This window comes from Arachis hypogaea, chromosome 3, assembly GCF_003086295.3.
Source record: "Arachis hypogaea cultivar Tifrunner chromosome 3, arahy.Tifrunner.gnm2.J5K5, whole genome shotgun sequence".
Taxonomy (NCBI): Eukaryota; Viridiplantae; Streptophyta; class Magnoliopsida; order Fabales; family Fabaceae; genus Arachis; species Arachis hypogaea.
The window spans coordinates 123110839-123126611 of NC_092038.1; the positions used below are offsets into that span (position 1 = coordinate 123110839).

The 15773-nt window shown below is 41.2% G+C and overlaps 1 protein-coding gene across 1 annotated transcript; it reads right to left on the bottom strand.

Annotated features, from left to right (window-relative positions):
• Positions 1–12425: 12425 nt before the first annotated feature.
• On the bottom strand, positions 12426–14183 carry LOC140183573 (uncharacterized). The gene is made up of 2 exons (XM_072232027.1): positions 13425–14183; positions 12426–13091 (listed from the first exon to the last, which is right to left on the bottom strand). The coding sequence occupies exons 1-2, from the start codon at positions 14181–14183 to the stop codon at positions 12426–12428; spliced, it is 1425 nt and encodes a 474-aa protein (XP_072088128.1).
• Between the last annotated feature and the right edge of the window lie 1590 nt (positions 14184–15773).

A 15773-nucleotide genomic window follows, 5' to 3' on the forward strand; every position in this document is an offset into this window, starting at 1 on the left:
GTAAAAAAAGAAATAATAATAATAATAATAATAATAATAATAATAATAATAATAATAATAATAATAATAATAAAATAGGTGCTAGTGTGATATTCTTAGAAGGCATTATGCATGAAGAAAATAACACATAGAGGACCATAATTTTTGAAATCATAATAAGCAAATGATTTAGTTGTAATTATCTTTTTTGACGATTGGTGCTCTTCTCACTTGTTGCATTATAAGAACAGTGGTCATCCTTTGACAACAGGTACTGAAAGCAACTTTAATGGAAGAGTAATTAGTTTTTCACCAAGAAAAGAATGACTATGTGGTCAACAGACAAGGTTTAAAAGGGAATAGGTGGAATTTATTTCTCCGCGAAGTATTATCTTTCTGAATATGCAACAGATCTTCTAGTGAGGTAGCTTTGACATGCAAAGATTGTGGCTCTTGAAGATGGTAACAAGATGGAATGGCCTGAGCTAACCCAAATTGTTTAGAAACAGCGTTTGGCATATAGACCGCTATTCTTTGGTCATCTTCACCTGGGAATCCAGCAAAAAATAATTGGGGAGTCAAGAACTGTGATCAAATAATGATGCTTTCCTTTTGTGTAACCCTAGCTGAGGTAAGAGATCATGTCAACCATTCTGGACCAGTTTGACAATTAGCAAAGGGAGTCGGATTGATGTTATGGTCTTTCTTTGGCAAGTGATAGAAAGCACGAAAGAAGTATTTCATCTTATCATGTGAGGCCATTAACTTGTCAGGAAAGACTAAGTTGAGCAGACGGTGTCCGGCAATCACAAAATCTGTAGGACCTTTTTGGGTCGAACGTGGTTGTAGCTCAGATTCAAAAATAGCGGACAGCCACAATTGAAAAAACCAAAGGGGACCGTCAACATTAGTGATTCTTTTATTCTCCTCATAAGGGATGTGATCCAATCTAGAGTGAGATATAGTCGAACCAGGAATAATTTGGCTAAACACAGCCTCTTACCTTCAGCTAACATAATGGCCAATGGGAGATAAGTGACTTCAACTTGAATACTTCAGGAACAGAAAATAACGCCGCTCAACCAATAGAGAAGGAAGGCTATGTGCTTATTATCAAAAACAAGCTCTCCATCTTGACCTTTGTTATTAAGAATGAAGCTCTGATAGGTGGTGGAAGAGATACCAATGGCATACTCAACTCCTATGGTTGACCGAATAGTAGTTAAAATTTTCTCTCCCAAGAGAGGTAGGCCGGTTATTACAGCTACATCCAGAAGAGTAGGAGTAATCATACCGTATGGGGTGTGAAAAGTATGAGAAGTCTCATCCCAGAAATACAATGCATCACCCATTAGTCCTGAATTAACAGTGTAAGAGTTTTTACTAAGCTGAATTAGGTCATATATCCCTATCTCTTTCCACAAGGTCATCTTCTCAGTTTCAACCCTACCTAACCAAGCATGGTAACCTTCAATGTTGGTCTTTGGGGGATTTCTGAATAGCCTGTTGTTGGAGTCAAAGTATCCAATAGGAATGGAGTCTTGAAAAGTAATAGGTTTTCTTTGAGGGTGACCAGGAAAAGCATTTTTTTATCTTATTTGCTACTTTAAGAGAGACAATAGGGCCAACGAAAGCTGAATCTACACCGTCAATGGTTAAAGAGAGTAGCACTTGAGATTCCTATATCTTTGATTTTGAGGCCTCTAATTCAGGAGCAAAATCTTTGCCATTTTTTATGATAGGCTTATCACAAATGGCCACTTTAGATGAAGAAGGAGGACTTGTTGACAGATGGTGGCTTGAGGTTGCCATAACAATGCAGATTGAAAAAAATCCAAGTATTGGGTGCCGAGGTTGTCAATGATCAACAAACAAGTTGTAAAGGTAGAAAAAAATGAAATTGAACTTATATGGGTGTAATTTGGTTTAAGCAGTAAGCAAGGATTTAACATGAAACAAGACTTAATACTACTTGCCAACATTCATGAATAAAAAAATCCATAAATGAAACATGAAAAAATTCATTATCTACTAGATTGATCATTGTTAAAAGTAAAGAGAATGTGTATATAATCTAAGCAAATCCCTTTGTTTTCTATTGCATTTGTGTAACGTTGCTTTAGAGCATTGCCAAGGATCCTAGAATTGCATTCATCATTAAAAAATCCAATGAAAAAAATGATGCAAAAGCTAAATTGTTCTTAATTAATATGACCACAAGATAGCAATTGTTTCTACTTACATTAAAAAAATCTAGTTAAATTAAAATAGATCATATTAGTGAACGGGCCACTTACTGTTAGAAAGAAGCTGACAAATATATACACAAAGAAGTCTGGTAAAGCATCTCTTTCAGCAAAACATCGAGGATTATAAGACAGTTGAATCAATGGAAAGCAAATTAAACCAGTCAAGTTACTGGGTTACTGGTGTAACACCCCAATTACCCTAAGCTTTACCTCTAGCCGTAAAGCAAAGGTTAATTAGAGGTTACGACAGTCCTAAGGCTTATACATATTTATATATAGAAGGAATTAATATATTCTAGAAGCCTGATGAAGGATTAAGCTCAAAAACAGAATTACAAAAGCGTGAAACGTTCACACGAAGCCAAAGCATAAGATACAAGGTATAGGTATAAGAGAATAAAACACATATAAATACAAGAATATAATAATCATAGAGAACTAGCTACAGCTTGCGGAGTTTAAGCCGACTAGTTACAAATAGAGAGATACAGAGTTTTAGAATCAAAATAGCTTATACACCTATCTCTCAAGTAAGCCTCTAAGGCCATAAAGATAAATATACAGATGGTGAGAGAATACTATGACGAAAGTAAAACAGAAATAAACAAGGAACAAACCATGCTCCGCTCTGTTACTATATCTGCAATCTCACCGAAGTAGATTACGACCTGCATCTGAAAAATAACAACAAAGTATGGAATGAGAACCGGAGGTTCTCAATATGGTAACAGTGCCCAATGATGTAGATGTAAGGCCCCGGGACGCTGAAGACAATCCTAGAACTTCACATCACATACTGATATTCAAGCTTAACGGTATAAATAAATAAAGAACTTAAACCATAAACCAGGTTATCTAACTTAGGGAAATTCTAACTAATGCTATTAACACCGCTGTATCCCACAGCCATCGCCAACCTAACCTCCATGCGATCCCATCGCCACTGCCTACCTAACCTCCTAAGTACCAGTCAATCACAATTAATACAAACAACTAAAACACAGATAATATTCATATACAACAAGTAGTTCAAGAAGCAAATAGGCATGTTATACAATTAGGCAAACTCAAGTAAACAAAACAAGCAAGCATATAGAAGATGCACATGATGAATGTCTGCCCTATTGGGTGTGATATCACATGTCGGTTATTGTGCGAAACCCGACGGCAAATCCGGTCGACAACTCCCGGATTAGTCTCTCTATTGCGCATAAGGAGAAAAATTTTGAGGGAGAGTGCCCTACCACCTTCTCCTTTCAAAGGGAAATATTTCGAAGGGACGTGCCCTACCACCTTCCACTGGTTGTCGCATGATTCTATGGGTTAGTGCCCTACCACCTTGCAATCAGAGAGAAATTGCATTTTCAGGAGGAATAATTCTGAGGGATAAGTGCCCTACCACCTTATTCTTCAGAGGAAAATATTCCGAGAGAGAGTGCCCTACCACCTTCCTCTGGTTGCGAAAAGTATGAATGAGAAGCCCAGCTTTAACTTTCACATCCGAACGTAGGCACGATTCTGCTACAGTCCCTACGATGGAGAATAATGCATAGTATAATTACATATTCAATCTCTGAGGCCACTCCTCATAACACACTTCCACTCATACTCGTTCTATCAACCTTAGCCATTCACCGTTTCCATTCCAAGCTCATTAGTTCCTTAGTTTGTAAGCCCGAAAGCCTTAAAATGGTGTTATAGAAGCTTACAACCTTGTTGGGAAGGTGAAATAGTTGAAAACAAAGTTTAAAATATGAAACAGGGCGTGTGCGTCCGCACAGGGGTGTGCGTGCGCACCCCCAGGAAGATTTTGAAAGTGTGCATACGCACAGGAGTGTGCGTATGCATAGGGGTGTGCATATGCACAGGTACTAAAATTTATAAAGTCTATTCATTCGCACAAGCTGTGCGAGCACCCTCAACAGACGACCCTTCCCGACTTGTGCGTGCGCACAGGGCTGTGCGTCCGCACAGGTCGTAATCCTTCATTGATGTGTGCGCGCACCAGCCGTGCCAGCGCTTAAAACAGTAAGCCTTCCCTTGCGTGTGCATACGCATAGGTCTGTGCGTCCGCATAGGTCTAACTTTTCACAGGGTTGTGCGTGCGCACATATCAGAAAATTCTGAACTTTTGCAACTTTACAGAATTTCATATTTTTAACACCAACTTTGAATGATTATAACTTCCTCTACAGAATTCCAAATTTCACAAACTTTATATCTATTTAAAAGGTTTTCAAAAATTTTTAATTCTAGATAAGTTTCATTAGATTTTGAAAACTGAGGCAAAAGTTATGATCAGACAAAGTTCACTAAAAATCCTTTTTTACCAAAGGCCTTAAAACTCTAATTTTTCCAAAACTCACAATTCAAAACTAAACCAACCACAACCCAAACATTACCAAAACAATATAAAAGCCCACACCCTTCCTTTTCCAACTCAACCATCCATAATCCCAATTACACTACTCAATACCATCAAACTCCTTACTCATCAACATCTAAAACCATCATAAATAATCTTTAACCAACATCGAACATCAACAACTACTTCAAATCCTCAACACTTATCCTCAACATATTCAATCATTATCCATATTCATATTACCACACTCAACATACACACTTACTAACATCAACCAACATCACAATTTATAATTAGCACCAACAACATCATTATTCATCATCAATCCTTAAATACCAACAACCTCATCAACAACACTAATCATCAATACTCATTAACCCCACAATTCCCAATAATCCTCATCAACCACAATAATCAATATCAATCATCAATTAACATAAATCCTACTTCAATATATACAATCCCTTAAATCCCCATCAACATGCATACACCACAATATTAATTCAAACAACCATACATCCAATTCAATCTTATCTTATGGTCCACTAGGCTAAGTGTCCATGAACATTACATATTACATAAAGAAAACTGAAACCATACCTTGGCCAAGTTTCAACCACACCAAACACCAAACCAAAGCCACCAAGCTTGATCCAAAGCTTCAACCAACTCCAACAAACACCAAAACTCAATCTAATATCACATATATATACCAACATCAAAATCTAATATACATAAAACAACTAAACACAAGGGTTTAGAAAAACCTTACCTTACCCAACATGATTAGGGATAAAATCTAATATTTACCCGCTACTAGAGATCACCTAAAACAAGCAAAACCACAAAATCTACTCAAAAATCAAATTTAAAAATGCAGAACTGCTAGGGCTGGAAACTGGGGTGAGAGCTTCAAAATCTTACCAGATTTGCTTGAATAGAAACGTAGATCTCGATGAGAGCTTCGCGTGGCCGTAAACGACTCGTCAATCGGAGCTCCGAATCAAAAGTTATGGCTCCCGAAAGGTGGAGGTGAATAGTAACCACCCCCTTTCTTCCTCTCTTCTCTCATAACCGCGCCTCTCTCCTTCAAATGAGGGTGGAATGAGCTGAAAACTTATTAAATGAGGGTTATATATGTTGGACTTTGGCCCACTTGGGCCCGGTCTAATCCGCTAAGTGTTTTTGGTCCGTTTGATCCAGTTTGGGCCAAAACCTTTAAGATTAGTGTCCGGTTTTCAATTCTAAATTATTTTCACCCTTCCAAAATAATAAATAAATTTTCAAAATCTTATTTTCTAAAATGTGCGATACTAGACAAACTAGAGTCGGTACTGCCAGCTTAAACGCCAGTATGCATTTTTACAAAAACCTTTAATAAGAGATCCATTTTCCAACTCAGAAAAATTCATTAAATTCAAACTTCACATTTTTATTTTCAAATTAAAACTAATAAATTTTGAATCTATTTCAGGCACTAAAATTATTTTATTAAAACAGTTTTACGTGAAAACGCGGGTTCTTACAACTGGGTTATTGGTTCAACCGGTGGGTAACCTAGTCCTATGTAAATAAAAAATAAAAAATAGTAAAAAAAATTAAAATTAAAATTTAAAATACATATTTTTACTAACATTTTAAGAATATCTAGCTATTCTAAAATAATATAAAACAGGAATAAAAAGTATTTTGTTAATTTTACTTTATCATAAATATTTTATTTTGTTTTATATTAAAATAATAATTATTTTCAAATTTTAATAATTTATTAATTAATTTATATCTATTATACTATTATATACTACAAGTATTTATTAAAAAAATAATATTAATAGATATTATATAATTACGAAAAGAAAAAATAAGTAAATTTATAGTTATTGTTTAATAAAAATATAATTAATTTAAAAATAAGTAAGTTTATAACTAAAATTAATATAAATCAAATAAAAATAAATTATTTGATAAAAGATATATATATATATATATATATATATATATATAACTTGTAAATATATTAACTACAAGTGTGACAGCTTGTGGTTATGACTTGCTCCTTTTTTATTGAAGACAAGGGTTTAAAACTCATCCCACCTATTTTTGAAAAATTTTAACTTCCAACGATTCGGTAGGACCGGATTTATCGAGTTTGACCGGTTTTTACCGGTTCACTCCGGGTTATTATTATTTATATATATATAATTGTTACGATGGGTAACCTGAGATTGTTGGGCTGGACTCGTTGGGTTGGTCCAATCGTCTGAGGAAGGAAGCCTTCGAGCGGATTTGCACCTTCGAGGCCTCCGTCCGACTTATGAGCGTGAATGAATGGGGGTGGTACCTGCAAAGATACTCTAATGCCTAAGTCAGCAAGGGTGTGAGCAGGTCTAGAGAGTATTGGGACTTAGAGATACCTGAGGGGTGTCAGTGTATTTATAGTAGTGAGCCAATAACCACCGTTGGAGTAGTTCCACCTTTTATGGTGGATAACCGTCCCTTTATCTTAGGGAGGTTTCGATATGACTCCTGGAAGTGGGTTGAGAGATTTTAGGGGCAGTTATTATCTGCCAGCTAATCTGTGCTCCCGACTTCCTTAGAGCAAGTCGTGGGGAGCACCAACTTCTTGAGAGAAGGTCGGTGTACTGAGGAGCCTAACCTTATGGGTTGGATCTGTCGTTTGGACCTGGGCCTTAGTGTTGGGCCAGGGTAAGAACAGTTCCCCTACTCAAGCCCAATTCCTTTCAAGGGTTGGGGTCAAGTATTATAACTCGGGACGTAGCCGACTTGATAGGGATCCGATGTGATTTTTTCGGAACCGACGTGTTTTTAAAAGCTTTCAACAGTCGCGTCTAATCAAACGGCGCGTCTCTTAGAGGTTTGAGCATTCACACGCGGGGGCAATTACATTGGTAACAGTGCAACTTTTAAATGGCCTGCATCGTTTTACCTTTGTGTCCCTAGCGTGTTTATAAATATTTTTTCCTCTCCTCGCTTGTTTCGTTTCTGAAAACTTTCCATCTGCACCCCTTCTTGATCGAAAGAAGAAAGTTCCTTCCTTTTCGAGTGCTGTTGCTTCCAACTTTCTGCGAGAAAAAGGTCAGTTTCTTTTCTTACTATTTCTTTGTAGAGTTGCATTTTTTTATTTGAGAGGAGAGTTGGTCGTAGGCTTTAGTTATTCGAAGATCTAACCCCAGGCCCCTTTAGAGACCCTATTTTTTATCCTTTTTTCTTTTTCCTTTGTAGGTTTTTTCCTTAGAAAAATAAAATGTCTTCTGTTGAAACTCTTGCTCAATGGATGGACATTACGGTTTTGGGAAAAGAACCCCTTGTTGACACGGACTTCATCACCAACCTCCGCACTCATCATAGGCTTTGTACCTCTGATGAGGATGAGCCGAAATATGAACTGATTGCCCTGGGTCCGGACGACCGGGTTTGCTTTGGGAGGGCTTCTAAGGCGGCCCCTCATTTTTTCTATATGTATGAGAGTATGATTACCCGCCTAGGCATTTTTCTCCCTTTTTCTGGCTTTGAGATGGATGTTTTAGGTCACTGTCGTGTTGCTCCTACCCAACTCTACCCCAATTCTTGGGGTTTTTTGAAAATTTACTAATTCATTAGCCATGTTTTGGACTTTCTGACTTCTTTAAAGATTTTCTTTTATCTCTTTCATATGACCAAGCCCTTCAGTGGGCAAAATAACAAGCAGCAGTAGGTGTCTTTCCGAGCCATACAAAGTCGGATAGTTTTTACCCTTTTTGATGAATCCTTTTATGACTTCAAAAATTTCTTTTTCAAAGTTCAATCTGTAGAGGGTCACCACCCCTTTTTCCTAGATGAAAATTCTTTTCCTCGCTTTTCCCTGTATTGGTTAGAGGCCTCTCCTTGTGAAAAATACGGTCTGGATGATTTGGATGAGGTGGAGGTGGCCGTTGTGGGGTTTCTCCGAGAAGTATGGGGGAGAGCCCCCTACCTGGATACAAGAAAGTTTCTCCAGGGGTCCCCGACCTTTATCCAGGCTCAACTAGGTAGTTTTTTATTTGCTTTATTGTAGTTTCCGACTTGATATTTGCACAACTATTTCTTCCGACTTGTTTTACCGACTTTGGCTACGTAATTGTTCTTGTAGAAATGGCGAAGAAGAATTCCAGGGAATCTTACCAGAGAGTTTAGGAGGCCAAAGCGAGATCCTGCGCCAGAGTTGGTGGTGCCAGGGCAGCCAATCCTTCCCCTCCTCCCTCTTCTCACAACTTAGGGACCCCTGCCCAACCTATTGTTATTTCTTCCTCGGCCTCTTCTCTGTCGCCCCCTTCTTCCCGACCTTCTCCTGAGCCAGAAAAGAAAAAGTGCAAGGCTTTAGAGTCTGGCTCTCCTTTTGAAGGTGAGGCCAAGGTGGATGCGCCTCAGTTTATCCGGGAGCATATCTATCCTTATACTCGTATAAGTATGGATGATGTTTCTCTTCGAAACCACCTTACTATTCTGACACAGGAGAGTATGAGGGCAACGGGGGTGTGCACCAAGTTCCTTGATATTTTTTAGAAGACCCCTCTTAGCTCTCTGGGTTTATCCCAGAGGGTTGAAAAGCTGAAGGGGAGGATTCTCTTATATCAAGAGGCTGAGAGGAGCCTGAGGGAGGAGGTCACCAAGCTGAGGGAAGAGAGGGATAATCTCCGGAAGAAGGGGGAGAAGTTGATTGGGCCGGTGCTCTATGGCGGAGGGTTTACAGGAGAAGGCAGAGCAGAGCTACTCGAGCTTATTTTAGGACCTTGTGGAGGTCAAAAAAGATCTTGCAAGAGCTCGGGACGCTTATGCGGAGCTGGAGGACACTATTGCTGAGGGATCCGAGGAGGCTTGGAGGATCTTTAGGGAGCAGGTCGGGGTTATTGCTCCCGACCTGGATCTCTCACCCTTGGATCCGGACAAGGTAGTGATTGATGGGGGCCATTGTGTCTCCTCCCTGACCTGTGTCTGAATCCGAGTTGAAGACTCGGGGTAAGAGAATTATAGAATCTCCTCCCTGACCAGATGATGCTCCGAGTTTTTCCAAGGCTCCTGAGATTTTCCCTCCAACTCCTATGGATGCTTCTCTCCCTGACTCTGGTGGTGCTCCGAGTACTCTTCCAGGTTGTGATGGTGATGCCCTTTGAAAAATTATCTTTGGCTATATGGGGGCCCGGCCTGTGGGTCCCCACTTTTTTAAACTATTTATTTTTATGTTGTCGTGGTACGCTGTTGACACTTTCTTGGCCTTTTATGGCCGTAAACAAAATATCTAAAAATACTCTTTTTTGGACAAGGGTTTAGGTTATTTTTGTTGGTTGTGTGCATGCTTTTTCTGCTTTAGGTGAAGAAGAAACCCTTTTTTGATCTTTTGTTTTGAAAAAACCTTTTCTTGGCTGGTTGTCCCTTCTTCTAAGTTTTTTTTTTTTAATTTTCCTTGAAGGCTTGGGACAGTCTTTATTGCTTTCTATGGGTTTTCTTATCTCTTTTCGGTATTCCTTGTGCTCAATTTTTGATATATTGAGTTTTTATAACTTAGGTTATTTTTGCGATGCGTTTCTTTGCTTCTCAGAATTTTCGACTTGTTAGTCAGGTAATTTCTGAGTTTGTTCACGACCGACTTTTATAACCTCTTTACACCGACTTGTACATCGTCGTTTTATCCTGACGACCATCTAGGTCGGTTCATGGGATTTTCACGCTTTATCGAGCTTAAGTCGGCCCGTTTCGTAGAAAGCGAAAAGGAATTTATAAGAGATATTTGAAAAAGATCTTTATTTATTTGCAAAGGTACCTTATCGCTACTAAGGGTTTTTGGGCTATCTATGACCCCTTAGTCTCTACTGTGATGCCTCATTAAAAACCCTTCTTCAGAAAAAAACCCTTTTATTTTGGGAAAAAATCATGAAGTTGGGAAAAGAGTACATCAGGGAGTAGAGTTCGCTTTTAACTGTAGTACCTTTTCTTTTTAAAAGCATGCCACGACCTAGGTAACTCGGTGCCATTTAAGTCGGTCACTTTGTAATAACCTTTTCCTAAGACCTCACTAATCTTGTATGGTCCCTTCCAATTAGCGGCGAGCTTTCCTTCCCCATACTTGTTGACCCCTATGTCGTTTCTAATTAAAACCAAGTCGTATGGGGCGAAGCTTCTTCAAATGACTTTTTGGTTGTATCTGTTTGTCATCCTTTGCTTTAAGGCTGCTTCTCTAATATGGGCTTGTTCTCAGACTTCAGGGAGTAGTTCAACTTCTTATTTGTGTCCCTTTACGTTTCCAACCTCGTCATAGAAGTTCACCCTTGGGCTCTGCTCGTTGATTTCAACCGGTATCATGGCTTCTATGCCGTAAGCAAGTCGAAAGGGTATTTCTCCTGTGGCAGACTGAGGTGTGGTCCGATAGGCCCAAAGTACTTGTGGGAGTTCCTCGGCCCAGGCTCCTTTTGCGTCCTGTAACCTTTTTTTCAACCTTGCCAATATGACTTTGTTTGCTGCCTCGACTTGTCCATTTGCTTGTGGATGTTCCACCGATGTAAATTGATGTTTAATGTTCATACTGGCTACCAGGTTTTTGAAGGTTGAGTCGGTGAATTGAGTACCATTATCAGTGGTGATGGAGTGGGGTACCCCATATCTAATGATAATGTTTTTGTAGAGGAACTTCCAACTTCTCTGAGCGATGATGGTGGCCAATGGTTCTGCTTCTATCCACTTTGTGAAGTAATCCACTCTCACTATTAGATATTTTACTTGCCACGGCGCTTGTGAGAATGGTCCTAGCAAGTCTAATCCCTACTTTGTAAAAGGCCATGGGGAAGTTATACTAATGAGTTCCTCGGGAGGGGCTACATGGAAGTTTGCATGCATTTGGCATGGCTGGCACTTTTTCACAAATTTCGTGGAGTCTTTTTGTAAGGTCGGCCAGTAGAATCCAGCTTGAATTACCTTTCTAGCTAACGACCTTGCTCCAAGATGGTTCCCACAGATTCTATTGTGCACCTCCTCTAGCACCTCAGTTGTCTTTGAGGTCGGGACGCACTTTAGTAGTGGTGTTGATATCCCCCTTTTATAGAGGATATTTTTCACCAACGTGTAGTTTTGTGCTTCCCTCCGGATTTTCTTGGCTTCTTTTTCCTCTTTGGGGAGGATGTCGAATTTCATGTATTTGACTAAGGGCTTCATCCATCCAAGGTCTAACCCGGTGATTTCGAAGACGTCTTGAACAGCCTCCGTTTTGTCCACGGAGGGTTCAGGGAGAGTTTCTTGAATCAGGCTTCTGTTGTTCTCTCCTGGTTTGGTACTCGCTAGCTTGGAGATGGCATCTGCCCTACTGTTGAGGTCCCGAGTTATATGCTTCACCTCGGTCTCCTCAAAGCGCCTAAGGTGCTCCAAGATTTTGTCCAAGTACTTTTTCATGTTGGGATCTTTGGCCTGATACTCTCGTTTATTTGGGAGGTCACCACCTGAGAGTCACTGAATATCATTACCTTTGTTGCACCGACTTTTTCTGCCAGCTTTAACCCTGCAGTCAAGGCTTTATATTCTGCCTGATTGTTGGAAGCTGGAAACTCGAATTTGAGGAAAACTTCAATTTGCGTTCCCTCTTTGCTGACCAATATTATGCTTGCCCCGTTTCCAACTTTATTGGAGGACCCATCTACATATAACTCCCATGTAGTGGATTTCTCCTCTTGATCTCTCGCGTGTTCCGCTAGGAAGTCGGTGAGGCATTGAGCTTTTATTACCGTTCGGGCTTCGTATTTCAAGTCAAACTCGGAGAGTTCTATTGCCCATTGAACCATTCTGCCCGCAATGTCTGTCTTCTGAAGGACCTACTTCATGGGCTGGTTTGTTCGAACTTTTATCGTGTGTGCTTGGAAATACGGCCGTAATCGGCGTGAGGCCACTACTAAGGAGTATGCAAACTTTTTAAGTTTTTGATACTTTAGTTCTGGGCCCTGTAGGACCTTGCTGGTGAAATACACAGGATGCTGCCCAACTTTATCTTCCCGTATTAGAGCTGATGATATAGCTCTGTCTGCTACAGACAGGTATAGGACGAGCTCTTCCCCGACTATGGGTCGGGTCAGGATTGGAGGCTGGCTCAAGAACTTTTTAAACTCCCGGAAAGCTTCTTCGCATTCCATAGTCCATTCGAACTGGCATCCTTTTCTTAGTAGGGAGAATAGTTGAAGGAATCTTAATGCCAATCCCGCCAGGAACCTGGAAAGGGCGGCAAGCCTTCCATTTAATTGTTGGACCTCCTTCAGACAAGTCGGGCTTTTCATCTCCAGGATAGCTTTGTACTTATCGGGGTTTGCTTCGATTCCCCTTTGTGTTAGCATAAACCTTAGAAACTTTCTCACCTCCACCGCGAAGGTACATTTTGTGGGATTTAGTCTCATCCCGTGCGACCTTACGGTGTCGAAAACTTGCGAGAGGTCTGTCAAGAGATCGGTTTCCTCCTTAGTTTTCACCAGCATGTCATCTACGTAGACCTCCATTAAGTTCCCAAGGTGGGGAGCGAACACCTTATTCATCAATATTTGATCTGTGGCCCCGGTATTTTTTAACTCAAATGGCATCACCACATAGCAGTAGTTTGCTCTCGGTGTGATGAATGAAGTTTTTTCCTCGTCCGGCTTGTACATCGGGATTTGGTTGTATCCCGAGTAAGCATCCATAAACGACAAGTATTGATACCCTGAGCTTGCATCTACTAGGGTGTAAATATTGGGAAGTGGATATGGATCTTTGGGGCATACTTTGTTCAGGTCGGTGTAGTCGACGCACATCCTCCATTTGCCGTTTTGCTTTTTGACTAGCACTACATTTGCTAGCCATGCCGGGTATTTGACCTCTCGGATGAAGTCGGCCTCCAAGAGGGCTTGCACTTGCTTCTCCACCACCTGAGCTTGTTCTGTTCTGAGCTTGCGTCTGCGCTGCTGTACAGGTCGTGATCTGGGATGTACCGACAGCTTGTGGGACATGAGCTGAGGGTCTATCCCTAGCATGTCGGAAGCTTTCCACGTAAAGAGGTCGGAATTATCTCGTAGGAGCTTTATCGCTATTCCCTTAGGTGTTGGGAATTTCATGCAAAGGTGAGGGGTTGACACCACCGCTTCGAGCCGATTTAACGTAGTCCTGCCGATTAAGGCGTTGTACGCCGATCCGACATCGATGACGATAAAGTCGATGCTCAGATTTTTGGAATTTTCCCCCTTTCCAAAGGTCGTGTGGAGGGGGATGTATCTCAGTGGCTTAATTGTCATGTCTCCTAGTCCATACAGGGTGTCCGGGTAAGCTTTTAACTCCTTTTCATCCAACCCTAACTTGTCGAATGCGGGCTTAAAAAGTATATCAGCCGAACTCCCTTGGTCCACCAAGGTCCTATGGAGGTTGGCATTTGCCAAGATCATGGTTATCACCACCGGGTCGTTATGCCCGGGCACGATCCCCTGTCCGTCCTCTTTGGTGAACGAGATGGTTGGGAGATCAGGAGATTCGTTTCCAACTTGATAAACTCGCTTCAGGTGTCTTCTGTGCGATGATTTAGTGAGCCTCCCTCCTGCAAATCCTCCAGAGATCATATGTATGTGTCTCTCGGGGGTTTGTGGTGGTGGGTCTCTCCTGTCTTCATCATCTCGCTTTCTTTTTCCAGAATTCTCTGACCTTTCCATGAGATATCTATCAAGTCGGCCTTCCCTGGCCAACCTTTTTATCACATTTTTAAGGTCATAGCAATCATTTGTTGAGTGACCATACATCTTATGGTACTCACAGTAGTCACCACGACTCCCCCTTTTTTGTTTTTGATGGGTCTAGGAGGCAGCAATCTTTCAGTATTACAGATTTCTCTGTATACATCCACTAGGGAGACATTTAGAGGAGTATAGGAGTGATATCTCCTCGGCCTGTCGGGGCCGGCCTCCTCTTTTTTCTTGGGCTCCCTTTCTTTCTCTTTTGCTGAGTGAGGGGGCCCCTGTCACCAGCTGGGCTCCCGTAGTTTGGCATTTTTCTCTATGTTGATGTACTTTTCTACTCTCTCTTATACATCACTCAAAGAGGTGGGGTACCTTTTTGATATGGACTGAGAGAAAGGGCCTTCTCTAAGTCCATTTACTAACCCCATGATAACTGCCTCTGTGGGCAGGTCTTGAATTTTTAAACACGCTTTGTTGAACCTTTCCATGTAGTCATGTAGAGGTTCCTTGACCTCCTGCTTAACTCCCATGAGACTCGGTGCGTGTTTTACTTTATCCTTCTGGATGGAGAACCGCATTAGAAATTTTCTTGAGAGATCCTCAAAACTGGTAACCGACCTCGGAGGGAGGCTATCAAACCACTTCATCGCTGCTTTCGACAGGGTGGTCGGGAAAGCTTTGCAGCGAGTTGCATTAGAAGCATCAGCCAGATACATCTGACTTTTGAAATTACTTAAGTGATGCTTCGGGTCTGTGGTCCCATCATAGAGGTTCATATCAAGGCTTTTGAAGTTTCTTAGAACTTTCGCCCTCATGATGTCCTCACTGAACAGGTCCTCTCCTCCCAGGGGAGACTCTTCTCGGTCGCCGCGGGAGTTCCAACTTTTAAGGGAGGATTCAAGTTTCAAGAGTTTTTCTTTCAACTCTTTTCGTCGTTCTATCTCCTCCCTGAGGTTTCACTCTGCCTCTCGTTGTCATTTTAGTTCCTATTCCAGTTGTTCCAAACGACCTTGGTGGCCGTGGACCAGCCCCATTAGCTCGGTTGCATGGGGTGGCCCTTCCTTTCTGGACTCTCGTCCCTCCGAGGAATTTACCTTTGGGTTTTTAAGCCCAAAGGTGCCTTCTCTATGCTAGTCGTTGGTTCCTTGGTGAGGGGTCAGGTCTGCGTCATTGTTTCCGATATCTGAATTTTCTTATTCGGAATCAGACGTTGTATGACCATCTATTGGTGATTTGTCCGCCATTACTGGTTGATCTCTCGGGTCCCCAGTAACGGCGCCAATGTTACGATTGGTAACCGGAGATTGTTGGGCTGGACTCGTTGGGTTGGCCCAATCGTCTGAGGAAGGAAGCCTTCGAGCGGATTTGCACATTCGAGGCCTCCGTCCGACTTGTGAGCGTGAATGAATGGGGGGTGGTACCTGCAAAGACACTCTGATGCCTAAGTCAGCAAGAGTGTGAGCAGGTTTAGAGAGT